Source organism: Orycteropus afer, unplaced genomic scaffold (assembly GCF_000298275.1).
Source record: "Orycteropus afer afer isolate SDZICR_OR568_19922 unplaced genomic scaffold, OryAfe1.0 scaffold00127, whole genome shotgun sequence".
NCBI classification, from domain to species: domain Eukaryota; kingdom Metazoa; phylum Chordata; class Mammalia; order Tubulidentata; family Orycteropodidae; genus Orycteropus; species Orycteropus afer.
Window position 1 is genome coordinate 6,286,955 of NW_006921714.1, and position 27,682 is coordinate 6,314,636.

Here is a 27,682-nt window from a genome sequence, read left to right on the forward strand (position 1 = left end):
GAGTAGAACGAGGCTGCATGTCTTGAAGGACTGAGTATAAAAAAAAAAAAAAAAAAAAATGGATATAATTTAAAACTACTTCGTGTACAGCTAGTGCTGGGATAGAAGCGTGCAGGGTTCTGAGGAGTCCAGGGGGATGGGATGGGAGTGGTGGGTTCTTCTAGAAAAGGAGAGGGGTCAGGGAAGGCTTTATGGGGGCCTTTAAAGGGGCTGGGCTCTACCCCTGATCTGCAATGTGACCTTGAATAAGTCCTTGTTCCTGTCTGGGTCCCTGTGTTGTATTTAGTTCTTTGCAATCATATTTCCCCAGTGCATAATAAAAGAGTTTTTTAAAGTATGTTACGGGTGGCATTTGGGCTGCAGGCAGAGTTGTGATCAGAGGTCAGGAAATACCTGTTGACTGACAAGGCAGAGTCCCCTGTATGTTACCAAAGTGGGGCAGGGCCCTGGCGGGAGGGGCAGGGCTGAAAATCCAAGAGGTGAGAGACCAACAAGAGGGCACAATGCCTCCCACCCCCTACTTCCTTCCACTTTCTCTGAGGGGCACTCTGATGTCCACACAGACTGAGTCCAAACCCAGTTCCTCTGCCTCCCAGCTCAGTTGACTCAATTTCCTAATCTGACAAGTGGGCAGGTCAGTGCTCTCTTCAGGAGGTGTGTTTTGTTTCTTTGCTTGCTTAAGTTTTGAATAAACAAGGCAGCAAATAGGATACTCTTGGCACACCATGGTGTTTAAGGGGTGCCAGTCTCCTGACCCACCCCCACCTCTCTCTCAGGAAATCTCATTCCCGGAGGCAGGGACTCCTCTCTGATGGCGTGTTGTTTGTGCAACGAGGCTGAGGGGACAGCCATGGCCAGGAGGGCACAGCCAGGCACGGAGCCTGCACCTGCTCTTCACAGGCTGTTTAGCTATTGGGTCTCTCAAGATGGTTCAGAAGCCAATCAATCATTTTGCTCCACGTTCTGGTTCATTCATTAATTCCACAAGCACTCACATGCACCTACCACATGCAAAAAATGCATAGGGCATTCGGCCAGCTTCCTACCTTATTTCAGCCCACTCCCTGCAGGGTCTCTCCTGTCTGTCACACTGGGATTCTCCCTGCCTCCATTCTCCAAAATGCCTACAACGCTGTCTCAGTACTTCCCTCAGGCTGTGACTCTTGCCATCACCGCCCCCTTTTGTTCTAGAAACAAAGCAGCACTTAGAAAGATCTCAGGGTCTGGAGTCAGGAGGTGTGGATTTGAACCTTGGCTCTGCCTCTCACTATTAAATCATTGAACCTCTCTGACCCTCGGTGTTCTTATCTGTCAAATGGGAGAACATTAGCATCTGTCATAGAGGTTTGTTGTGAAAAGAAAAGGTGACTGGACATATAAGACATCTAGAGCAGGTCGTGCCTAGCCCAGATTCAAAGCTTCATAAATGTTTGTTGAATTGATCTGATGAACTCTGGTCTGGGAGGGAGGGAGACTTGAGTCCAGGTCATGACACTTGGACAAGTCATTCTTCTCTGGGGATGTGTTCCCAGGGTTAAAACTGCAGGGTTTTATGGTATCCCCCCAAAAATTCTTGTCTACCCAGACCGTCATAGTGTGACCTTATTTAAAATAGGGTCTTTGGAGATGTAAGTAGGTGTAAGTATTGGGTTAGGGTAAGCACTGCTTCTAGTGATGAGTGTCCTTATAAAAGGTCCTGTAAAGACACATAGGGAAACACAGTGTGATGGTGGAAGCAGACTGGAGTGATGTTTCTACAAGCGAAGGATTGCCAGCAGCCACCACCAGCTAGAGACATGAGCAGCTTCTCCCTCACAACCTCCAGAAGGAGCCAAGCCTGCCAATGCCTTGATTTCAGACTCCTGGCTTCCAGAACTGCAAAAGAACACATTTCTGTGGTTTTAAGCCACCTACTTTGTGGCACTTTGTGGCAGCAGCTTGAGGACACTGCCACAGGTTATCGCCACAACTCTAATTCTGCGTCCATCCCTGGCTCCATATTTGTGATGTTGAACTGAAGTCAGGGTCCATGAACGCCTAACACCCAGCCAGCCTCATCTCCCTCCCTGCCCATGGAAGGCATTACTAGTCAATAAGGGCATTCCTAACTGCCAAGCTCTGATGGGGCCTCGGAATCTTTCCATGGGCACCAGCCAGTCATCAGCAATCAACTGCCTGAGTTGGCAGTTGAGATTAAACTGACATTTTATTCCTGGCCAGCACCCTGGGTGGGGTGAAGAGACGTGTTGGGAAGACACCAGAGGACACAGTCTAAGTGATGGACACGTGGCAGGGTTAGAGGTACAGGGCCATGGTGTGAATGTAGGGTGGGGGATCCTACAAAGACACTGTTGTCACATTATCCCTGTCACAGCAGTCACTCTTTACAGGGCAAGAGGAGCTCAGGATGGGTCTCATGTGGGCAGCTTCTAGATTCAGCCCAGAGGGGAGGAGGAGGTGAAGGGATGGGACACTTGCTACGAGCAGCCACTGTTAGCTTCCTTTTCACAAATGGGGTCTCTTAATCCTAACAACCCTGCCAGGATATTACTGTCAGCTGCACTTGAAAGGTGAGGAGCCTGAGGGTCAGAGTGTACTGTTCAGATGAGTGATAACACCACTGCGCCCCTTCTGGCTGGGGATCTTGGCAAGTCACTTAGATAACCCAAGCCTCAGTCTCATCTGTAGGGTCGTGATAATAGCCATAACCAAAAAACCACACCTAATCAGTTGCCGTCAAGTCAATTTCAAGTCCTGGCACCCACATGTGTCAAATTAGAACTGTGCTCCACACAGATTCAATGGCTGATTTTTCAGGAGATTGCCAGGGATTTCTTCCAAGACACCTCTGGGAAGATTTGAACTGCCAACCTTCTGGTTAGCAGCTGAGCACATGAATCACTTGCACCACTTAGGGATAGTATCATAGCAGTGTCCCACCCACCTCCATTCTGAGGGAGTAAATACAGGTGAACTTTGTGGCCAATGTCTGGCAGAGTGAGAGGCTGGTCAATGATTTGCTGGGCTGTTAGCACAGGGGTCTCACTCATTCATTATCCCCAGCACCTCATAGCGTGTCCTGCACATAGTAGGTGCTCATCAAATGCTTTACAACTGATCGCCATGTCACAGGAGAATCTAATGCATAGTGAGATTAAGCAACCTGCCCAATGTCCCAGAGCTAAGACATGGAGAGGCCAGTTTCCATCCCAGGTGTGTCTGACCCTGAGCTCTGCCCATCCTCCCACGCTGCCTCCCTGAGAGACTGCCCTCTTCACATTTTCTTTGAAATGCCTCCAAGTCCCACCCCTTGCTCAGTCCCAGGAGTACAGAGGGTGGGCTCCTACCTGCCACTGTGCACACAAGTCCACAGAAATCCTGCTTGACTGCAGTGAGGAGGCGTTTTGAGGGCTGCTTGTATGCAAGGACCCATGAGGGACCAGAGAGGGATGAGAACGGGATCCTGAACTCCCGTCTTTCACAAGCAGCCTGTAAGTAGGTCTATAGCTGAGATAGAAGCGAAGTGCCAATGGAGGAAAAGAGAGAGGGGGCTGATCAGGGTGCAGACGGTCTGACCAGGGTCAGGAATTCTCCCCGAGGGAAGAGCAGATAAGCGTCATGAGCCCTGCTTCTCTGTGGTGGGCACTAGTCCCACTCATACAAGCTTGTCCAGCGGCCACTGCCATCCCCATCAGACAAATGAAGACTCTGAGGCTCTGAGGTGTGACATAACCCGCTCAGGGTCACATAGTCAGTCAGAGGCAGGGCTGGGATTCAAACCCAGTCTATCTGACTCCAAAAAAAACAAATCAAATCCACTGCCCTTAGGTCAATTCAAACTCATAGAGACCCACATTGGGTGTCCAAGGTGGTAAAAGGAAAGAAAAAAAAAAAATCTATAGAAGTAGATGGCCCCATCTTCCTTCTACAGAGCAGCTGGTGGGTTTGAACCACCAATCTTCTGGTTAGCAGTCAAATGCCTTAGGCACTACTCCACCAGAGCTAGGTCTGGTTACCAAGGGAAAGCCACATGTCCTCAGGAAGTGGAGGCCCAAGGCAGACCTTTGACAGGTAGGTTCCAAACCAACCTGGAAGGTTTCAGAATGAAGGTGAGCAGGTGAAGATGAGTGTGAGGAACTCATAAACTGAGAAACGACTGAGCATAAGTTTGACCTTATTTGACTGGTGGAGGCTACTAAAAGATAAAACAAAAACAAATACAAAAAACCTCTGCCATCGAGTCAGTTCTGACTCTTAGCAACACTTCCTTGGGTTTCTGAGGCGGTATCTCTACAGAAATCCTAAGCCATATTAATATTAGATAAACTAGCCTTCAGAGCAAAGAAAATTACCAGGGACAGAGACGTTACATAATGCTAAAAGGGCCACTCTACCAGGCAATCACTGAAAAAAGAAAAGAAAAAGAAAACCTGTTGTCATCAAGTTGATTCTGACTCATAGCAATCCTCATAGAGTTCCCAAGGCTGTAAATTTTTACCGAAGCAGGTAGCCCTATCTTCCTCCTGCAGAGGAGCTGGTGGGTTCAAACTGCCGACCTTTCAGTTAGCAGCCAAATGCCTTAATTGCAGCGCCACCAGAGCTCTTCTCCAAGAAATCATAGCAATCTTAAATGTTTATGTATCAAACAACAAAACTTCAAAATATATGAAGCAAAAACCAAAAGAAATGAAAGGAGAAATAGACAAATCCACAATTACAGCTGGGGATTTCAACACCTCCTAGCAATTGATAGAACTACTAGATGGAAAATCAGCAAAGATACAGAAGAGCTGAACAGCTCCATTAACCAGCAGGATCTAATTGACATACGTAGGACACTCCAGCCAGTCATATGCTATGACACACACATTGTTTTCAAGCATTCATGGACCATTCACCAAGACAGACCATAGTATGGACCTTAACATAGATCTCAGCATGTTCTCGGACCACAGTGGAATCAAACTAGCAGTCAGTAATACAAGGATACCTCAAAAGTCTCCAAACACTTGGAAATTAAATAACACCCTTCTAAATGATCCATGAGTCAAAAAGCATGTCTCAAGGGAGATAACAACAAGATATTCAGCTGGATGAAAATGGAAGTTTAATACATCAAAACTTGTGACACGCAGCTAACGCAATGCAGAGAGGAAATGTTATACCACTAAATAGGTACTCTACTTAGGAGCTCTGGAGGTGTAGTGGTTAAGGCATGTGGCTGCTAAACAAAAGGTCAGTGGTTCAAATCCGCCAGCTGTTCTGTGGAAGAAAGATGAGGCAGTCTGCTTCCATGAAGATTTATAGCCTTGGGAACCCAGTGGGAGTCACTATGAGTTGGAATCGACTTGATGGTAGTGAGTTTGGTTTGAGTTTTTAAATGGCTACTCCAGAAAAGGAGAAAGGTCTCAAATCAACCATCTAAGCTCCCACCTCAAGAAACTAGAGAAAGAAACGTGAAATAAACCCAAAATAAGAGGAAGTAATAAAGAGCAGAAATTAATGAAATTTACACACACACACATGAGGAAATTAATGAAACAAAAAGCTGACTCTTTGAAAAGACCAATAAGATTGATGAACCTCTAGCAAGACTGACAAAAAAGGGAATGAAATGGGACATCACTACAGACCCAGCAGACATTAAAAGGATAAGGAATTATCACAACTCTATGCACGTAAGTATAACAACTTAAATGAAATGGATTAACTCCTTAAAAAGCACAAACTACTAAAACTCATCCAATATGAAATAGATAATCTGAATAACCCTATAACTGTTGTTGTTATGTGCCATCGAGTCAGACCTGATTCATGGCGACCCCTCCTTGGGTTGCTGAGGCAGTATCACTACGGAAGTAGATTGCGCAACCTTCCTTCCGAGGAGTGGCTGGTGGATTCGAACCGCCAGCCTACTGGTTAGCAGCCAAGTGCCTTAGGCACTATGCTACCAGAGCTTCTAACCCTATAACTATAAACTATAAACTAAAAAAAAACCTCACTGCCATCGAGTCGGATCCAACTCATAGTGACCCCTCTTTGGGTTTCCGATGTGGTATCACTATGGAAGTAGATTGCCCAACCTTCCTTCTGAGGAGTGGTTGGTGGGTTTGAATTGCCAGGCTTCTGATAAAAGACATTAAATTCAGCAGTAAAAACCTCATGAAGAAAGAAGTCTCCAATCCCATATGGCTTCACTGGAGAACTTTAGTAAAAACGTGATGAATTAGCACCAATTGAGCACAATTTCTTTGGGAAAAAAAAAAGTAAAGGAGAGAATACTTCACAATTTATGCTATGGGGCAAGTATTACCCTGATTCCAGTATCAGACAAAAACAGTACAAAAAAAAAGTACCACAAACAAACAAAGAAGTAAACAATATCCCTCCAGAAACATGGAAACATAGAAAAATCCTCAACAAAATATTGGCAAATTGAATCCAGCAATACATGAAAATAAATTATACACCAAAAACAAATGGAGTTTATTCCAGGAACACAATTGGCTCAATATTTGAAAATCAATGTAATTAACCATATTGAGTAGGCTGAACAGAAGCCACGTGATCCTATGAATTGATGCAGAAGCCCATGTGAAGAAACTGAACACTCATTCGCAGTGAAGACTCTCAGCTCGGGGCTGATGCTGGTGGTGATTTTCTCTGCCCCTCATGAAGTTAGTGGAGCTCAGATGCCCCTGCCACACCATTTTCACAGTGAGGCTGGCTTGTGACACACCAGCTCACACAAATGTCTGATCTGGTCAGACATTTTCTTTTGGGAAAAAAAAAGGAAAGGAGGGAATACTTCACAATTCAAAATTCAAAAGAAAAGAAAATGTCTGGTAGGAAAATTGCTGATCTAATCCAACCAGGAATCTGAGCCCCAGAGAGGGCAAGTGACTAGTCTGAGATCACACAGCCCTGATAAAGGCAGAGGCGGGGTGGCCAGAGCTCAGAGATCTCATCCAAAGCCAGTGTCTCTCCTGTGGCTGAACCCACTTCCAATGTGGGGCTTGGATGCACAGTCATCTCTGTCACTGCCACTGGGCTGCAGCCGGGGGCTGAGAGACTGAGCCGGGACGTGCCTGGTCCGGGCATCAGGAAGTCTCCAGCAGCTGAGGACCCACTGGTCATCAGGAAGCCCTCGGCCCAGCAGCCGAAGGGGTTCATCTTGAGCCGATGTCTCCACGCCGTGGAGCATGAACCATGTCTGCTCAGATTACAGCTGATGGCATGCCTTGGGCCAGGCTCTGAGAGAAACACTCCGGTTATGTAAAGGGGTTACGTAAGCCACCCTGTGATGTCTGCGTGTGCCACTCGTCCATGGAGCATGGCCAGGCCGTTGTGTGCTCCAGGTCAGCGGTTGGCCTAATTCACCAGGACCATGGCAGCAGGTGTGTCTGTGTCACAGGGAGCAAAGTCTGTCCTGCTCCTTGGTGAGGAGCTGTCAGCAGAGGGCAGCACTGCATGACGCTCAGGACCGAGGGTCTGGATCCGGCTGCCCACATCCCAACCAGACACTCCCATCATGACTGGGTGGCCAAGCCGCCCAGCTCCTCTGTGCATTGGTTTCCTCATCCGGTAAAGGGAGCCACTGTGGCACCTGGGAAACAAAGGACGCAATACGCATCACCTGCTTCGAGTTAGAGGCCAGCGCTCCACTGACCGAGCTCTGAATGTTGTGTTATCAGGACTGTGTGTGAGAATGACCACTGGCAGAAGGGAGGAGGACGGGGTTGCACGCTCGGTCCTGCTTCTACCTCCTCGGCCACCTTGGGCGACTCTTTGCACCGCACTGTCTTCATCTGAAACGGCACACACACAAAACAACAGGTGCCATCAAGTTGCTTCTGGCTCTGTGACCCCGTGTGTGTCAGAACTGCTCCACAGCGTTTTCATGGCTGTGACCTTTCACAAGCACGTCTCCAGGGCTCTCTTCCAAAGCACCTCTGGTTGGGTTTGAACCACCAGCCTTTCAGTTAGTAGCCAAGCCCTTAAGCGTTTGCGCCATGCAGGGACTCTGCTGTGATGATAAGGCAGTCTATGTTTTGGAACGGCAATTTCTGAAGAGCTGCAGAAATCTTCTCTGAAAAGAAAGTCCTTCTGCATTTAGAGGTATGACATTTCCATTAAAATGTTTTTTTAGAGATGTTAAAACATTAAGCTCTAAAAGCCATGATTACGAACAAATGTGCTCTTGCATGCATGTGAACCTGGAGGCTGCACACCAGGCTGTGAAGAGTTAACCTGCACAGTCAAGTGAGCCCATGGAGACAAGATAATAAAGCTTCTGGGGTGATTTCATTAGAGGATGATACCACAAGACGGGTTTATTAAAAAAAAAAAAAAAATGACCACTTCCAGCTGCTTATCTCTGTAAATCAAAGTTTTCTATGTTTTGCAACCAAAACTAGAAAATAAATGGGGTGCTGAGGCTGTGGTGAGACTGACCTATGACCCCGATTTCAGAGTTTGATGTCATCAAAGCAGCCTCCCCGTTCACTGTTGGCAAAGTAAGTGGAAATTGTACATCTGAGTGGATCACACAAGTCCATACTCCTAAGCCGTTGTTCTTGCTGTTTTCCATAGAGTACTCCCACCCCATAAAAACCAAACCCGCTGCCGTTAAGTCAATTCCGAGTTATAGTGACCCTAGAGGACAGAGTAAAACTGCCCATAAGGTTTCCAAGGCTATAATCTTTATGGGGGCAGACCGCCACATCTTTCTTCCACGGAGTAGCTGGTGGGTTTGAACCACTGACCTTTTGGTTCGCAGCTGAGTGCTTAATCACTGCGCCACCAGATGCCTTGGACTTCCACAGAATATTTTAATGGGCTTCTCTGCTTCAAAACCATCTGAAAACCCACTGTCCCAGGTGACCTCCTCAGCCCTTCTTGGCGTGGCCTGCCTGGGCCATTGCCAATGGCCTCCCCTGGCTTTCAGGTGCCATCTACATAGAGTTTGGATAATGTCAGGTGACATCCAGAGACTCTGGATGGGAGGCTCCCAACAGACGTGTGGGAAACCAAGGAAAGTGTGGGCATAGTTCTGTTTCACCGCTGGGTGGGTGGGCAGGACCTGGCTGTTCATTCAAGACAAAGCCCACCTCAGAGTCCCCAGGTGGCCCAAAATGGTGAACGTGCTCGGCTGGTAACCAGCAAATTGGTGGTTCGAGTCTCCCCAAAGGTGCTCTGGAAGGAAGGCCTGGTGATCTGCTCCCCAAAAGCCAGCCACTTCTTCTTTGAGCACAGTTCTACTCTGACACAACTCTCATTGTGAGTTGGAGTTGACTCAAAGGCAACTGGTTTGGTTACGGTAGACTAGCCAAGTGATGGTACCCTGTGGAATGGGCAAAGCATGTAACTGATGACACATTTAGTGAGAAGATACTCTGTGGTAGCCCCCGGACACAGAGGTCCCCATCAAATTGCTCCTCATCCAGGGCAGAGGTAGGAGGTAGACAGGTGAGAGACCACAGCAGCACAGTGGGTCCTCTGTGGACTTAGGAGCAAACCCAGCCAGGCTGGAGGCGAGGATGCAGCATTAGGGTAGGGCGGGTTGGCCAGTATGTGCAAGGGCAAGTTAAGACTGAGCTGGCCACTCTGAACTCCTCCTGCCTCTGAACCAGTGGGCTAAGAAGGGAGGCATTGCACTGGTGAGACTGATCCTGATGGCCAAGGGGAAACTGAGCTGTTACTACACAACAGAGGTAAGGAAGAGTGTGTCTGGAAGACTGGCAGTCCCGTCTTGGTGGGAAATAAAAGATAGGGCATCTCTTAGTATTACCACGTCCTGTGATTAAAGTCAATGGAAAGCTACAACAACCCAATTCAGGCAGGACTACTGATGGCCCAGACCCTCCAGGAATGGAAGTTGGCTCACCCCACCAGGTAAAGAACCACAACCAGCTGAGGTGCTTGCTGAGGGCAAAGGAAGATGGACCAGGCAGTAGAAGAAAGTAGCTATACATACCAGGCAGGACCGCATGACCAGTTGCAAAAATGAGGGCTGTAACTGCTTAATTATTATTTCTTCAGTGTTATGAATGTGTGTGTGCATACACACACATTTTTAGAGAGCAAGTGTTTGTTTTCTTCCCTCTCTTGACTCTTCTTTCTCATGTAACATATGATGTGTTAACTTGATATCATGGTATTTCTGTTACAGGGAATCAAGGAGAAGAAGAGTGAACACCACCCAAGAACTCTGTATCCTCTTCTGGGGAAAGGGTTAGTGCATTTTCTGTTGTACCCAGGACAGCTGTATAATGTTAGGTGCAAGTGTGACTTTGTTATTATCTTTATTTGAAGATTAAGTATGGTTTAAGGAGATGTGTCTGGATGCCAAGGGGTGGACTATGATGTTAACGTTCTGTGTCAACTTGTCCAGGCTAACATGACCAGTTGTTTGATCAAGCACCAGTCTAGCTGTTGCTATGATATATTTGTGTGTGACTAACATTTACAATCAGTTGACCCTCCATAATGTGGGTGGGCCTCATCCAATCAGTTGAAGGCCTCAAGAGTAAAAATGGAGGGTTCCCAAGAGAGAAGGAATTCTGCCTCAAGACAGTAACATAGATATTCCATTGGCATTTCCAGCCTGTTACATGACCTATGGATTTTGGACTTGCCAGCCTCCACAGTTATGTGAGCCAATTACTTAAAATCAATCAATCTTTCTCTGTGTGTATATATGTGGGTATGTACAGATGTATATGTGTGTGTGTGTGTATGTATGTATACATATAAATAGATGTATGTATAGATATAGGTAGCTGTAGATATAGGATAGATGTGTCTACATATATAGACAGAGGTATAGATAGATGTGTGTGTGTGTGTATATCTATATCTATATATATATCTTATTGGTTTTGTTTCTTTGAAGAACACTAACACATATTTGGACATGAAATAACATAACTCAGAGAACAACACATATTTTAGTTTGACTGGAACAAAGGGAATATGAGGGGCAGTGGTGGGAGGTCAGAATGGAGAGATAGGTAGGGGTCAGATTACAAAGGGCTTTGTGCTCTAAGCTAAGGAGGTTAGACTTCATGTTTGAAACTAGGAATGTAGGGACACGAGAGAGTGTTATTAATCATGCTAGCAGTTGGTGGAAGTCTTCCTGGAGGCAGGATGCTCTAGCTGGAACTTAAAAGAACTCTGTGAGGGGAGGGTTGGCTGAGCAGCCCTGACGTGGGCCTGAGAACCAAAGGTTTGAGGCCTGCCTCCAGGTGTACACTTCACCAACTGCACGGACACAGGACCACAGTGAGAGAATAGCTGTGGCAGAGCTCTGGGGAGGGAAGTATAATTTTCACCATGAGGAGCCTTCCCCAGCTCTGGGTCAGAGGCAGCCTCCAGAGGCCAGGTCAGCACGGAGCCAGGGAGCAGGCCCTAGTCCACCATCCTTCAAGACACAGCTACCTCCTCTACCCTGTACTGATCTCCTGTAGCTGCAGTCGCCATAGTCCTGCTTTACAAGTTCAGAGGCAAGTTCTGGTGGTAGGACAGATGAGTGGAACCCAGAGCCTATGCAGACAATCTAGTCCACCGGGTCTTCAAGCCCCATAGCACTTAGACAGTGCCTGGCACTTGGCAGCTCAGGGAAGCATGTCGTGTGGTCGGACATCACCAACTTTCCATGCAGACGGGCTTGGGTTCAAGCTCCAGTTCTGCCAGTTACTTGCTGTGAGTCCTTATGAAAATAACCTAGGCTCAGTTTTCCTCATTGGTAAAGCAATAACCCCCCTTTATGGAGCTCTCCGGGGCATTGAGCGAGACCTTCTCCTGTGATCACGGTCATGGCTCTTGGCACGCAGTTGGCACCCAAGCACCAGGGTCCTTCACTCCATTGTTCTCACTCCTTTGGCCCTTTCTCTTCCCCTCCTTTCTTCTTCCTTCTCTTTCCTTAAATGTGTTTGGTGGGAGAACAGCTCAGGTTAAGGGCTATGGAAAGGCTTTGTAAGAGATATGGACCCTACTCCCACAGAGCCCCCACCCACTGAGGGGGTGCTCATTCCTGAGTAAGAAAGAGGAGATGACCTCACAGGCAGACAACACCAGAAAGGACAGAAGTAACTGCAGTTGCAATGGGGTGTCTCAGACAATTCGGAGACCCGAGTGGAGATGCCGGAGGTTGTCTGGATGCTCGGAGAAGAGAGGTGTTCCTGAGAGAGGGGCCCACGTGGGCACCGGCACAGTGAGCAAGAGGCCAGGGTGGGAGTGGGGCCAGCGACAGTCTGGGCCAGGCTCCCAGCGGCAAAGGCTGGAAGAGCTGGCTCCGAGGGCTCTGGAGGGATTCGACCGACAGACACACAGGCCTCCCTACGGGGACAGCGGGGAGCCATGGCCGGAGAAGTGCAGGAGCCTAAACTGCTGACCGTGGCGCGCATCAGGGCGAGCTCTCCAGCGGTATGTGCAGGGCAGTGTTTCGTTCTGTCGTACACAGGGTCACTACGAGTCGGAGCCGAGTCGACGGCACCTAACAACAACACAGCAACGTGTGCAGGGTGGTTCAGAGCCGACCGGCTGCTTGCTGCCTGCACCAGTCAGGGTGGGCTTGGTGCTGCTGCAGAAACAAACCACCCCCAGTCTCAGGGGCTTGAAACAACAGCAGTTTGGTTTTCGCCCGAGCAGAGTCTGCTGCAGGGATGGGTGCAGGCAGGGGAGACCAGCCACGCAGGCTGCTCCAGTCTGATGGTACCTGCACCTCAGCCCATCTGTACCCCACAGCAGGGCTTTCTCCCAGATGGCACCAGCTCTTAAACACCTAAACGGGGTCACAGCTTGTCAGCACTGGGCCATCTCCTCCAATGTGCCAGGCCATTGTGGGCAGATGCCTGGTGCCAGCAGAGCTGCCTCTCAGCCAACAGGAAGAGTGAGCCTATCACTCCTGGGTGACCCCTGGCTCTGCCCTTCCCATGCCTCCAGTCTGGTGGGAGACTTCAGACAAGAGCCCTGGCCATTTCCTGGGAGCCATCCCTCGTGTCTAGCACTCAGGGGCGGGTTTTGGTATAGAGGTATGGGTGGGTTCATCAACCACCTGCCATTCAGCTGTCCAGGAGGCAGGAGGAGGAAGAAGGCAGAAGAAAGAGGAAGAGGAAGGAAAGGAAGACGTAGAGAAGAAGACAGCTTGAGGAGGAAGACTGGCTGGCATGGGGGCCACACCCAGGACTCATTCCCAGGCCTCCCCTCTGCACCTCGGCCTCACCTTCCCTCCGGCCCGTCAGTGGGCAGGGCCAACGGTCGGCTTGGGCTCCTTGCTCGGAGCAGCCCTGCTTGTGGCCCTGCCGGCGTTGGCACGGTGACAGTAGCCAAGTGTGCAAACTTGTGCCATTGTCCCCAGGCCAGGGGGAGCCATGGAGACTGGCTAATATGACACAGGAAAATGTTTGCTGATGGCAATTCTATGGGCTTTGTCCACCTCTTTCTCCATCATGACGACTCGATTTAAGTCCCTAACTGTTTGACTACAAATGCAAGGGGACCGTGCAACGCCAACCTTTTGTCCGGCCGCACTGAATGGGCAATTCAGGCTTTGTGCAGCTCAATTGAGGAAGCAAACATAAAGACAAGATTCCAGAGAGCTCCGGCTCCCTTCCCATGGATATCCCAGGCCCTCGTTAGTCCTGCCTCGGCCACCTTTCCCGACAGCAGAGAGCCTCCCTGACCGGCCCTCCAGCGACCGGGTCTGCAGAGAGAAGGGGGAAAGAGGGGGGGGGATGGCGCAGAGAGAGGGAGCCACTCAACACTCAAGGACAAGGAAAGCAGCCCGCCCCGGCTTACCCCGTCTGATTGTCCGTCTGCACTGGAGCATGGCATCTAGAGGCTGGCAGCCTCTGGGGGAGGTTTGGGAGCCCAGCTCTGCTGGGCCCAGCCCCTGCTCAGTCCTGGACACTTTAAACACACGCGCGCGTGCGCGCGCACACACACGCACACACACGCACCCCCCCCCCCAGAAAAACCAGGGAACCGAGGTCAAGGGGAGGAGGGGCATGGGGCCGAGGGGGAGAGCAGGCCTGAAGGGTAGAAATTTACCGGGAAATGATTGCATTTGGGAGCTGTCTTTTTTGTGATGGTCCCCATGGTGACAATTTGTGACGGCAAAGAATGTGGGAACGGGGCGCCGCTGCCTGATTGGGATGCTTTGTATCTGGAGAGACGCTCCTGATTGGCCTAGGGCCCCCCAGCCCCGGGGACTTGTCCTCCATTCAGCCCGCTCCAGGGCTGCACAACCGCTTCCCGCGACGGAGCTCGCCGCGCGGGCCGGGCCAGGTCTGCGGGGAAACCTGCCGGGCTGCGTGGGCGGGGGCCCGGGCCGCACCTCGGTCAGTGTGGGGGGCCGGGCTGGCTGAGTGGGGGGCGAGGGGCAGGCTGGGGCCCGGGGGAGGGGCGAGGTGCTGGGAGCGGTGGCCCAGGAGCCATGAAATCGCTGCAGATGCTTTTCTGGGAGCCCCGCTGCCCTGCCCACAGCCTGTGACCAGCCCTCGAGGCAGGTCCTGACTTGAGTGCCAGAGAGGGGTCCCGCCTGGTCCTGCGTGAGAGCTAGGGGTGGAGCGTGGCGACTGGGGGTGGGGGACAGTGTTGGGAGGGCTGGGGGTGGGATGGGGGAGGGAGGAGGGCACCACCAGGGGGAAGGGGGCTTGGCCTTGCTAGAAAGTGGAACAGTCGCCTCCACTCAGAAGACAAGACAAGGCTGACAAGTTATCCACGTTGGCCATGTTCCCGCCAGCAATGCCACTGCGTAGCTGGGCCACCTTGAGCAAGTTGCCTGACCTCTCTGAGCCTCAGACCCCAGGAGGTTAAATTAGGTTCTCGGTGCATCAGCTCACGGCAAGTGTCCAGCCACTTGGTGGCTGGAGTGGGCATCCCAGCTACCCAGACTCTGTTTAGGGCTGCAGGCTGCTGAGGCTGGGGGCCACTTTCTGCAGCCATGTGGCCTTTGGGGGGAGGATTGGGGGTGGTTGCTGGAAGAGACTCCGACGGCCTACTGTGCCCCCAGGTCAGCTGAGTGCCCTTCCTAGGAGCTGCCGGCCCCCAGCAGGACCCACCCTCTTCATGGAATGCCCCATGCAGTGGCGCGCTGGCGATGGCATCTGACAGTGACGTGAAGATGTTACTGAACTTCGTGAACCTGGCATCCAGTGACATCAAGGCGGCCCTGGACAAGTCCGCGCCCTGCCGCCGCTCCGTGGACCACCGCAAGTACCTGCAGAAGCAGCTCAAGCGCTTCTCCCAAAAGTACTCCCGGCTCCCACGGGGCCTCCCTGGCCGAGCAGCCGAGCCCCACCTGAAAAGGGGCCCTGAGGACCGGCCCACAAGGCTGCTGCTTGACGGCCACGACCCCAGCCCCAGTGGGGGTGGGGGCTGCAAGGAGAAGGTTCTGGGAAACCCTGACAGGGAGGAAAGTCTGTCCAGGGAGCAGGCGCAGACCCTGCGGGGGCAGAACCCAGAAGCTGCCCGGCCTGGCCAGGTGCCCATGAGGAAAAGACAGCTGCCAGCTTCCTTCTGGGAGGAGCCTCGGCCAGCCCACAGCTTCCCCATGGGGCTGGAGGGGGCCTTGGGCCCCAGGGAGGGACCTGTCTATGAGAGTAAGAAAACGTGCCAGGGCTTGGAGACCTTGGGGCCCGAGACGGCCCCAGTACCCATGTCCCCCAGGGCACTGGCAGAGAAGGAGCCACTCAAAATGCCTGGGGTCTCCCTGGTGGGTCGTGTCAACGCCTGGAACTGCTGCCCCTTCCAGTACCATGGACAGCCCGTGTACCCGGGCCCTCCAGGGGCACTGCCACAGGGCTCCGTGCCCAGCCTGGGCCTATGGAGGACCAGCCCAACCTCCCCCGGGGAGCTAGCCCCCTACTGCAAGGATGTGGATGGCCTGGGGCAGAAGGTATACCGTCCAGTGGTCCTGAAGCCCATCCCCACCAAGCCAGCTGTGCCCCCGCCCATCTTCAACGTCTTTGGCTACCTCTAGCCTGGCCAGGAGGGCCTGGCCCCCACTTCAGGCTCCCCTTCAAGGTGAACAGGGGTGGTGGGCCTCTGAGCTGTGCAGTGGTGTGGCCTCGGCCTGTTATGTCCAGGGGTGAGGCAGGATGGGGCAGTGACGTCTCAGGCAGCCCTGGGCCCCGCCAACCCCTCCTGCCCCAGGCCAGAGTTCAACAGATGACCCCTCAAACCTGCCCAACCCACCCAGAAGCCATGTGCTAGTCTGCCACCACTGCACAAGCCAGACTCAGTTGTTATTTTTGTTCCTTGTAAATATTAAGAAAGTTCAAAGAATAAACACATTTCTTTTGCAGTTTCCATTTCTTGGGTGTCTTGAATGGTTCCCAGGCCTGGGCCACAGGGCCCCTAAGTGCTCAGGGGATGACGAAGCTGGCTTTTGGAGGGGCAGGGCACAGGCCCCAGCTCTGCCGTGTGACCAGGGGCTGGGCTTTCAGACCCCTTGCCCCACCTGTAGGAAGAGAGGGCAGGATGAAAACAGTCCCCCTCTGCGAGATCTTCCAGCTCAGCTTGTAGCTTATAGAGCAGAGGCTGTGCATGGTGGTCCTGCCCGGCTCTCAGTCAGAGAGAAGAACCAGGGAAAACCAAGGTTCAGCCCCTTACGGACAAAGTATGTATTTGACCAAACCATTCCTCTTTCCAACATAGTCTGTGGCTCAATGTTCACAGAGCAAACAATGAAAAGAGAGTAATGCTGTGTGGTGAGCGCAGATTCCCAGGCCTGGCACAGCACCTGGCACACACCAGGCAGCTCAGCAATGGGACTATGTGCCCAGCTAGCAAAGCCACCGGAGGGCCTCTCCCTGCACACAGGCCAGAGCTTGCTCCACGGCCGCAGGCGGGCTCACCAGGGGAGCCGGCCGCTCACTGTGTCAGCCCACAGCTTGTAACTGACACACCGAGCCAAACTAGCGGCAGGATGCTGGCCAGTTCTCTGCTCTGTACCTCAGCTTCCACATCTGTAAAATGGGGACCGGCTCAGGGAGAGCGAGGAGAGGCGTCTGTCCCTTCTGCAGCTGAGGCAGGCATCACCGATGGCCCACAGGACTCTGTGCCCTGGGGCTCGGAGGTGGACTCAGTCCTTCCTAACACAGGTCTCCAGTGATGGCTAAGGGCCCTTCCCACGCTGTTTGTTTCTGCTCTGGGTTCTCCTGGATGAGTCCACACGGAAGGGCTGCTTGCTCCAGGCGGCTGGTGGGTTTCTGGTGGTTTCTGTCTGATGCCCTCAGAGGCCCCCCGAGCCACAGAGGCCACCACACAGACACAGAGCTGTTTGGACCAAGGATCCAGCACTTGGGGTCCTCAGGTGGGACACCGAGCCTCAAACCACTGTGGTCTTAAGGAGCAATAAGAGTCTGTCACTGCAGCAACTCCTTCAGATCCATTCTGATGTGTCTTGGGCCCTCTTAAGTGTCCAGAGTTAGGAGCATGGGCCCTGGACCGTGTCTCATCCTGGCCCTGCCGCCTATAAGCTGTGTGATCTTGGGCAAGTTCCTTAACCTCTCTGAGTGCTGAAACCCTGCACAAACCACCACAGTGGCATCTGGAGGTCCTGCCACATGCTATCTCAATGATGATCACAGATGGTGTACCCCACAGGAATGCAGTGCTCAGACCATCCAACCAACCACACCCCCAGAGTTGGAGCCCAGCTCCTGGGAGTTGGGATTTCTAGGGTGATGTCTGAGCCCGCCGTGCCTGGGTCCAAGGTCCAAACCCGGCCTGTCCCCATTCACAGCCCACTCGGGCTCAACCTGAGATCCACTCACTGGAAAGTCAGGAGGCTCTTCACAAAGACATTGTCCAGCATGGTTCCTCAGGGTGGAAGCAAGCGGGGACACACACACACACACACACACACACACACACACGTTCCCCAGAACGCACATCTATTCAGTCTCACACCCCACACTGGGTCGAAGCTCCGCCCACAGAGTGGAACTGCCCCAGGGCCCAACTTTCAGGATTTCCTGAGCTCTGGGCTGCTGTGAAGTCTCTGAGCCTCTGGGCTGCTATGAAGTGAGGGTGGTGGTTGTGGGGGTCTTGGCAGGAGTGATGGTGTAAGTATGTACCAAGCTGCTTAAGCCATGGAGCCCTGGGTGCAAGAAGTGACCCTGAGGGGCAGGCCCAGGGCCCAGGCTGGCCAGTAACCTTTGGGCAGCTGAGTTGTGGGGTGGGAGGCAAGGATTTGAGACACTAAGGCTGGGCAGGGCTTGGAGGAGAGGGGGGAAGGGCCCTGAGCAGTGCCTCTCACCAGGTGGTCTGGCCTCAGGTCTGCATATGCATACTGTAAGAACTCAAATATGGTCCCAGTGCACCCCCACCCAGGGACAGGGTAGGAGTCCCAGGGACAAGGTGGGGTCCCAGGGACAGGAAGGGTTTCCTACAGGTGATGTCAAAGCAGAATGCAGGGCTTGGGCCTCCACCCCACACCGCCCATATACCTCTTTGTTCTCACCTCCTGCAGGGCCACCCCCCTGGAGCAGCAACCCCTATGACCTGTGCGGAGAATTCTCAGCTGGGGAGACATGGCCCCTGCCCATCAGGCCCGAGCACTTAAGGTCATCTATGAAATGCCTACTTCCGTTGCCTGGTACCCACCCTGCCCCACACGCACCCCAATGATCCCAGGCCCATTCTGCCGGCCTAACATCCCTGCTGCGGCATCTGAGATTAAACACTGGGGAGCCAGCAAGGCCTTAACAGCCAGCTGCCTCCGGATGATAGGCTGAACCTGCCTGGGAACATTGCCTGGGCCCTCCGGCTGGAGCGCCCCCACCCCCGGCGGCAGAGGGAGGGTTCCTGCAGCCTCTGCCCGTCTGCAGCAAGGTAGCCTGGGATTATGGCCACCCACTGTGTGTGCCCAGTCAAGCCCCTTCCTCTCTCTGGGTCTGTTTCCGTATTTACCCCAAGGGAGTGGGTGTGACGTGGCCAAGTCCCTCTGACCCGTGGCTGGGAAGTGCTCCTTGGCAGGTGTTTTCCTCTTCACACAGACCCTGGGATTTATTGATTCCATGGAAACCCAGCAGGTCAGAGCCACAAGGTCACTAGGGGCCACCCAGCACCGTGCTCTGCTGTGCAGATGAGCAAATTGAGGCCGTGGAGGGGCAAGCCAATGACAGAGCCAAACGTGGGCCCAGTGCTCTGCACTCCCGCAGACCAAGCTCAGAAAGAGGCCACAGGGGGACACCTCGGTGAGGCGGTCTGCTCCGACAGCCCTGCGGAGTGGTCCAGACTCAGGGGGCTGTCAGCACTTTCGAAAAGACCACTGATGAGTCCCTACTGTTTCCATAGAAACGGGACACACCAGCTCTGGGACCTTGCTCTGCCCAATCTCACCTGCCCATCAGCCCACAGAGGGAGGCCACAAAGGGAACAAGCTGCATACACTCCCAAGTCCAGAGCCTTTGCTGGGACGACGAAGGCCGTCACTCCAGCACCTCTGCTCACGGAAGCATCTAGATCATTTTTACTTTTATTTTTTTTTTTCTTTTTCCCTCGTGTCTCATTTTTATAGTAAAACAGGGGTGAGCAGCGCATGAAGACAGTGCCAGGAAACATGTGTGTGCAGGACAACCCCAGTGTCTGTCAGGAGACTTGTGGGCACCGACACCCGCTTACAATAAAGCTCTGGTTTCCATGGTGATTGAACCAAGAGAGAAAAACCAACAGCAGGTCTGCCCCCCTCTCCCCCGGCCGGTGGGTCTCTCCTGGTGAGTGAAGGACACACCTCCGTGATCTTTCATAATCTCAAGCAAAGGTGACATGGAGCTCTGTCCCTACCCCTGCCAGCCCCTTCTCCCACCAGGAGCAGCACTGAGGACCACAGGCCTTGGGGGAGTCTGGTGAGAGGCCTGGGCCGGGCACAGCGTCGGCCATGCAGCGTTCATTGCACAGAATGCAGCCCCCGCGACCAGAGGCCTCCCTGCGGGGCCCTGGGCTACATCTTCAGGGAGAAGCTAAGAATCAGGGGGAGGACTTCCCAGAGAAGAGGGGGAGAGGCACCCGGGAATCTGCAGTGAGGTTGTCCTGGAAATGCAAACTCGTCCCTAAAAGTCCTCTAGCTGAGTCCCTTGCTGGTCCCCCTGCCTCAGCAGGCCTCTCTGGCCCCAGGATCGGAGGTCTCTGCCATTCCCGATGGCAAAGGAAGTGTGGGATCTACTCACTGGTCTGACAAGATATGACTTCTCTCTTACTTGACACTTTCTGTCCTCTGCTGTGGCCAGAGCTCTGGCCCAGAGACCTCTCATGACCACAAGACCTCAAGCCCTGGCCAAAGGGGAGGCAGCCTGCAGCCTCGTCTGTCACCAGATCCCCTTGGACTTGGGGACAGCACCATCCTGAGACTTAGTGAAGACAAACGGAGATGCCACTGTATCATGCCCATGGCCCCGGTCACTGGGTGTTCTCATACTTCAGGTATCTAATCAACCTGCCAGGCAGCGGCAACATGTCCAGGAGTTTGAGCCGATATTTCCCAATGGCTTTTCGCACCCGCAGCCGGCAAAGGTGAGCCAGAGGTCGTGGAGGGTCTGGAAAGAGGAGGGAAGAGAGGTGTGGATCCCTGACTGCAAAGGGTTTGCATCCACCACCCCAGCATGTGGGAGGCACCAGCTGAAGGAGCCACATAAGGGTGTGGGGCCTAGACTCCCCCTGGCTCTGAGCTCCAGTCCCTGCCAACCCAAAACACCTGGCCAAGCACCTTCCAACCTGTCACTCCTCACTGATGCCCACAGCCCACGTAAGTAGACTGGATAAGGACCAAAACCCCATTGCACAGATGAGGAAACTGAGGCTTAGGGAAGTTATAAGGCTTGTCCCCAATCACACCTCAGGGGGAGCATGCATCTCCCAGCTCCTTGCCCCCTGCTCTGGCCTCTACACATAGCCTGGACCCCAAACAGCCTTAGCAAAGGGAATCAGAGAATGGGGCCTCTTAAGCAACCCCATGACATGGAACTCAGCACTGGGCTTCCATCTGGTGCTCAGGGGCCAGGGCCCAGGGACTGGGAAGCTCCCAGCAGGCTGCAGAATCCCATAGGCTGTCTGGCCCCAACCAGTGGCTGCCCTCCTCGCAAGGCCTCCTGGGAGCCCTCATTCAGACCAGCTTTTTCAGCTGGGGCAGGGAGGTATGGGGAGGAGGGAAGGATGAGCAGGGACTGGGCAGTGATGGGCACAGGGCTTGGCACAGAGAACGTATTTGCTGAACTAAAGAATGTCATCCATTCAGTCAGTCACACCTGCATTCAACAACCACGTGCTGAGCCCCTTTGCAGGGCTTGGCCCTGTGCTCCAGGTTGAGGAATGGAGCAGCCTTCCCAGAGGCTCTGGGTGCCATCGGCCAAATGGTGCCACCTGAGCTGGGTCTTGACGGGTGGGTAGGAGTTTCCTAGACAAGGGTATTTCAAGCAAGAGGAGCAGAGAGGGCACTGCGGAGGGAGTCAGGGCGTGCCGAGGGAAGACTGGGGCGTACAGTGTGTGGAGGCGGTAGAGTGGCCGTGTGCCTGAGTGTCACCCAGCTGGGCATCAGCAAGGATGCCTGTGCCATTCACTCAGCTCTGAGAACTCTGCACTGGGCCAGTGTTCCTGAGTTTCTGACATTGCCCTTGCCCTTTGATCTCCCTCAGGGCAGACCCTCCCCTCTGGGAAGCTTGGCACTTTTCTAGAGCCTCGAAGGCCAGCCAGGGCTCCTGCTAGCTATTGAATCTCCATGTGGTCCTGGGCTTATGATGCCACCCACCTCTGCCTCTGCCTACCCTCCTGCCTGGAATAATGACATCAGCACCACTGCATTGAATGAAAAGCCACGTGGGAGGGCAGTTGCAGGTAGAGGATAGGCTCTGAAGTAACCAGAGTGGGTATTGGTCAAGAACTCTGTGTGCCATTTGTTAATAAATATTTAGAGCATTTAAGGATTCTGAATGTTTTTCCCTGGGACACTGTTTAGTTCTAAGGGATTACCCTTCTCTAGAGGGACTCTCTGGGTGACGTAAACGGTTAAGCACTGAACTGCTAACCAAAAGGTTGGATGTTCAAAGCCACTCAGAGGCACCTCAGAAGAAAGGCCTGGCAATCTGCATCTGAAAGGTCACCTTCAAAACCTCGAGGAGCAGTTCTATTCTTCACACATGGGGTTGGTGACCACTACTCAGAAACTAACACCACCACTTGTCTAGAGAGAAGAGGAAGAGGGGAACTAAGAGGTGGGGCTGGCATCTAGTGTGGACCATTCTACTCTCTAGTGACCAAGGGTCATGGTGACAGCAACCAGCTGTCCACCAGTTCATTGACGTTTCCTGAGCATCTAGAACTGTGCCCCACAAGAACAGGCAAGCAAATGCCTCCCCACCCCCTGTAACTTTAACAAAGGGCTCAGTTCAAGTTCTTTATGGGCATTTTGGGCAAAGAAAAATCCTACAGGAGGTTTGGGTTCAAAGAGGCATGGAGATCAAGGGGGAGCTGAGGTGAGTCTAAATGAGAGCCTGGTGGGGTGGGGCACATGGGCAAACAATGGGGTTGCAAGCGCTAGACCACACCCCACACACACACTGGGAGGACAGCAGCAGCTGTGGGATGATAACTTGCTGCAGGTCCGTCTCCATGCCACACGATTGACAAACATTTTGCAAGAGACAAGCCCATGTCCCCAGAGCTGGAGAAGGCCTTCTAAACAAACAAACAAGCTCACTGACATCAAGGCAATTCTGACTCATCGTGGCCCCCACTGGGTTTCCAAGGCTGTGTATCTTTACAGAAGTAGACTGCTCCATTTTTCTTCCATGGGGCAGCTGGTAGGTTCAAACCTTTTGATTAGCAGCCAAATGCCCTAGGAAAATGCCCTAGAGGAGCTGAAATTCCTTGAGTGGTGCCCGCTTCCCACCGTCAGCTGTGGCATCTAGTTTAACTGCTTCTCACATTTCACCTGCCCAGGTGAGCTCAGAATGCCTAAGAGGGATTCTCGCCTTCTCGGCCTCATTTAGCCAGGCTGCCCCATCTACACTGAACACAATAGCTGCACGTTGGCCAAACCCTACTTCACTGTGTCAGGCCCACACATCTGCACACACCTAGAGCTGAAAAGCTATGCCAGACCAAGACGGTGGGACCACACCACAGGTTGGCAGAGCAGGAAAGGAGCTGGTCCCCGAATCTGCCCAACCTCCTCACTGTACAGATGGGGATGAGGAGAGGAGAGGCCCTGTCCGTAGTCACATAGTCCCTGGCAAAGCTGGGCTCCAGAGCTCCGGGATTCTGCTCCTAGAACGACGCTGCTCCAAGCGTGACCCTTGGACCAGCAGCATCACGCCACTCGGGAGCCTGCTGGAATGCAGACTCTCAGGCCCCATCCCAGACCTGCCCAATTGGAATCTGCATTTTCACAAGATGCCCAAGTGCTTTCGATGCACTTCATGGACCTCTGTTCTCTCCTCCCTCTGCTACACCGCCTCCTGCTGACCCACAGACACAGGCAACTTAACCCCAAGGCTCCGACCCTGCTCACAGAGCTGGAACTGTTCAAAACATCATGGAAAGAGCACAGATTTGGGGGTTGGTCAAACCTGGGCTTGAACCCCAGCTCTGCCACTAACCAGCTGTGTGACCTTGGCCCCAGTGGCAGAATCTCCCTTGAGGGCCATTTCCCTTATTTGTAAATCCAGGACTAACTGACACCCTGTGTGTAACACAGCACAGGCAAGGCATTGCTCATCAAATATTAGTAACAGTCCCGGCCCTAAGTCCCAGCGTCTGCGTCAGGTAAGGGTGACTTGCCAGCAGTAGTGGCAACAGTCCTACCTGCCTTCTCTTTGATGATGGCCCAGTCCTCAAAGCTATCAATGTGCTCCTTCAGACGCGAACAGAGCTGCACGTTGCCCACGTAGTCCAAGAGCACGTCAATGATAGGCCCCGCCCAGCGGCTCACCTCTGGGGCCGAGAGGATCTCGCAGAACTGGAAGAGAGTGCACACCCCAGCTTTAGGAGCTCATCCGACAGGTGGAGAAACTAAGGCAGACACTGGGCAAAGCCGGCCTAGGACCCAGCTCTAGAAATCCTCCACATTCTCTAAGCAACACAGGCTGCTGCTGCCCGAGGGAAGTTGGGCACACACCTTGGGCAAGTCGTATTGATGACTTCTCTGAGCCTCAATTTCTTTGTCTATAAAGTAGGTAGACCAGTACCCATTCCATGTCAATTCCAACTCATGGCCACCTCATGGGTGGCTGGGTAGACTGTGCTCCACCAGGCTTTCCATGGCTGATTTTCCGAAGCAGATCCACAAGTCTGTCTGCCAAGGTGCCCCTGAGTGGACTCAAACCTCCAACCTTTAGGTTAGCAGTTGAGTGCATTAACTGTTTGCACCATAAAAAAAAAAATGTTTGCTCCATAAAATGGTTATATGAACACTAAGGTAATATAATCATAAACTGCTTTGCACAGAGTAAAACCAAAGAGCCAAACCCACTGCCATCAAGTTAATTCCAACTCACAATGACCCCACAGGACAGAGTAACCACAGGGCTGCCAAGGCGGTGAGTCTCCACCAAAGCAGACTGCCATATCTTTCTCCTGCAGGGAAACTGCGTTCCAACTGCCGACCTTTTGGTAAGTAGCTGAGCACTTAACCCAAGCACCACCAGGGCTCCTTTTTGCACACAGTAGGTGCTCATATGATGGCCATTAGTCATTATGATTATTCCAAAGAGATTTCTTTCTTTCACCCTCAGTTCTGACTTTTAAAGTCAGCACCACGGACAGGTCCTGCCAGGGATCTGTGACTTCCTGCACCTCATCTGACCTTATCCCAATTGGCTTCACCCCATGCAGATCCTGGTCACCTGGCATCATTTTCAAGCTGTAGGGGTAACAAGTTCCTCAGTTACACAGAGTTGCCCACCAATCCCTTGATCCACTGTTAGCGCCTTAAATTCTCCAAGACCACAGACCAAGAAAAGGATTGAACTGTCCGTGTGACTCTAATCTCTGCCCATGTTGGGCATGTTGGCACTGTTAACGCAGTTAACCACTAGTCCACACTCCCTGCAAGGCGTGTTAACCACCAAATGAGGTTCTCAGAAACTAGTTACTAGTGTAACTAGTCTTAACCACTAGTCTACACTGCCTCCAAAGCCTGTTAACCACCAGTCTACACTAACCAAAACAAGCTGCTTCTCCAAGTCCACACTCTGTCCAAGACACATTAACCACTGGTCTACACTGCCTCTAAACATGCTAACCTCTAGTCTACAGAGTCTCAGAGCGTGTTCCCCACAGATCCTTAGCCTCCAGGTGCGCTCATCCAATCCCACATCCCCCGCGCCCCGCCCACCTGGACCACACCTACTGGTGACTTTGTGGGCCCTACTACCCCCACAGGCCACGCCCACCACGCCCACCCGCGGCCCCGGAACACCGCCCACCTGCACCACACCAGGCCCCTTCTCGGTGGTGGGCAGGTCGTTGAAGCGGCTGGAGCGCGTGGGGGCTGGCGGGTGCGGGCCGTTGCCATAGAGACACGAGAAGCAGGGCTCGCCGTTGCAGCCGAGGTCCATGAGGAACTTGAGCAGCGACAGGTACTTCATGGCGAACATGATGGTGGCGGGGAAGGTGGTGGGGTGCGTGGAGATGTAGGCATCGATGTTGGCGCCGTGGTCCAGCAGCAGCTGCATGGTGCGCAGGCAGCCGTGGCGGATGGCCACGAGCAGCGGGTTGAGGATGTCGCGGTTGGGGTCGGCGCCGGCCAGCAGGAGCATCTCGGTGGCGTGCACGTTGTTGTTGACCACTGCGAAGTAGAGCGCGGTGGTACGCCGGTCCTCGTAGAGGCGCGCGCGCTCGGGCGCCAGCAGCGCGTTCACGTCGAAGCCCGCGTCTAGCAACGCCTCGAGCACCTCGTCGTGGTTGCGCTCTGCCGCCAGGTGCAGCGGGCTGATCCCGCTGCGGCGCAGGCGCGTGCGGCTGGTCACCGGCAGAAGCATCTGCACGATCCTGCGGGCGGGGCATGCGCGGTCACAGGGCTGCCAGCACGGCGGGACCCGCCCGCCAGCAGGGGGCACCCAGGGGCTCAGCCCAGCCACTTTCCAGCCACAGGGTGTGGGGCAGGGAAGAGTGCTGGCCCCGCAGGCAGGAGACGCTCTGGGGCTCAGCCAAGCCACTTTCCCACTCTCAGTGTAGGGGAGAGGAAAGTGCCCACCATCTGCCGGAGGGCTGCAGGGCCAGCCACACCCACAATGATCCCACAGAGGAGGGGATCCGTTTCTGTCTCCAGGTTACTGGATACAGAGCGCTTCAACAACTTTCCCAAGGTCTCCGAGTCCCTAATGTGTGGATCTGGGTTTCAAACACAGAACGTTGACCTTCAAACTCTTGAGTTCATCTAAGCCTCACCCAGGTTGGCCTGTATCAAGAATCTCCCACTGACTGGTTTAGGCTCGGTTATCTGGAGAACTGACTGCGGGGTCCCAAACCGGTGACTATCCAAGCCACTCCCTGCGGCCGGCAGTAGAACCTAGTGGTGGAGTTTGGACCCTGCCCAGGAGGGTGGGACAGTCAGGGAGAAGGGACAGGAGCAGCCAGCCATATCTGAGCGCTCACTGTGTGCCAGGAACCAGCTAATCATTGGTTTCAATCATTTGGTTTAATCTTTACAACACCCCAAGACTACATCTTGAGTCCCATTTTGCAGATGAGAAGCACCAAGACTCAGAGAGCTTAAGGGACTTGCCCAGCTCGAGAGAGGTTAGCCAAGGTTTGAACCCTCCTGTGACTCTAGAAGGAGCTCTGATGGCACGGTGCCTAAGACATATGGCTGCTAACCAGAAGGCTGGTGGTTCAAACCCTCAGAAGGAAGATTGGACTGTAAAGATTTACTGCCTCGGAAACCCAGTGAGGGTCACTATGAATCAGAATTGACTCGATGGCAGTGGGTTTGGTTTTCGGTTTTTGATAATTCCAGAACTGAGCTATCCTGCACTCTTGGGGCCCTGAGAAAGGTGCCAGGTTTTGAGGGAGGGAAGGGGGCAAATGTGTCTGGTCCCAGTCATTCCTTCCCGGGGCTCCAGGCAGCCCTCTGTGATCATGACCTCACCTTCTCTCCTCTCTGTGGGTCTAAATGCCTCCTCCCCTGAAGGCTTATTGTAGCCTCTTGTCGCCTCTCTGCCCTGCCTTTGGCCTGCAAAGCACTGGGCTGCTGCTGCTGAGCCTGGAGCCGCCACAGCCCCTGGCGGGGCTCCCCTGCACCACTCTCACCACTTCACATGCATTAGTTTATTCAGTCTTCCCCACAGGCCTGTGACGTGGGCACTAGTGTTACCCTCATTTTATAGATGAGCAAATGGGAGCCCAGAGAGGGTATGCGACTTGCCCAAGGATGCACAGCTGGTAAGTAAACCACAGCTAGGCAGTCTGGCCTTCTCGTGTAGCAGTCAAGGTGACCATTGATATGGCAGGGACTTGGCAATCTTCACAATCCAGTAAGGCACCTGTCAGTTTTTCCGTCACCCTGAGCTACAGCAGGTTTGTGGCCTTCATTGTAACAAGTGTGGCTCAGAGACCCAGAGTGACTAATCAAAGACCACAGTGCAGCCTAGGGTTCTTGACCCCTTGTCTTTGCGTTCTCCTCCCAGACACCCTGCTGCCTGCTAGGACAAGCCCCTGCCACCCTAATCCGTCCAAT

The 27,682-nt window shown here is 53.1% G+C and overlaps 2 protein-coding genes across 2 annotated transcripts in view; one reads left to right on the forward strand and one right to left on the reverse strand.

Annotated features, from left to right (window-relative positions):
* The first annotated feature begins 15,019 nt into the window (after positions 1–15,019).
* Positions 15,020–15,985, forward strand: FAM181A (family with sequence similarity 181 member A). The gene has a single exon (XM_007944513.1). The coding sequence runs from the start codon at positions 15,104–15,106 to the stop codon at positions 15,983–15,985; it is 882 nt and encodes a 293-aa protein (XP_007942704.1). The 5' UTR covers positions 15,020–15,103.
* A 4,424-nt stretch (positions 15,986–20,409) lies between these two features.
* ASB2 (ankyrin repeat and SOCS box containing 2) overlaps positions 20,410–27,682 on the reverse strand; it is a 38,349-nt gene continuing 31,076 nt past the window's right edge. Inside the window, exons 7-9 of the mRNA XM_007944514.1 lie at positions 25,431–25,995; positions 23,809–23,962; positions 20,410–20,546 (exon numbers count right to left, since the gene is read on the reverse strand). Coding sequence (XP_007942705.1) covers positions 20,410–20,546; positions 23,809–23,962; positions 25,431–25,995 — 856 coding nt within the window. The remainder of the gene's footprint in view (positions 20,547–23,808; positions 23,963–25,430; positions 25,996–27,682) is intronic.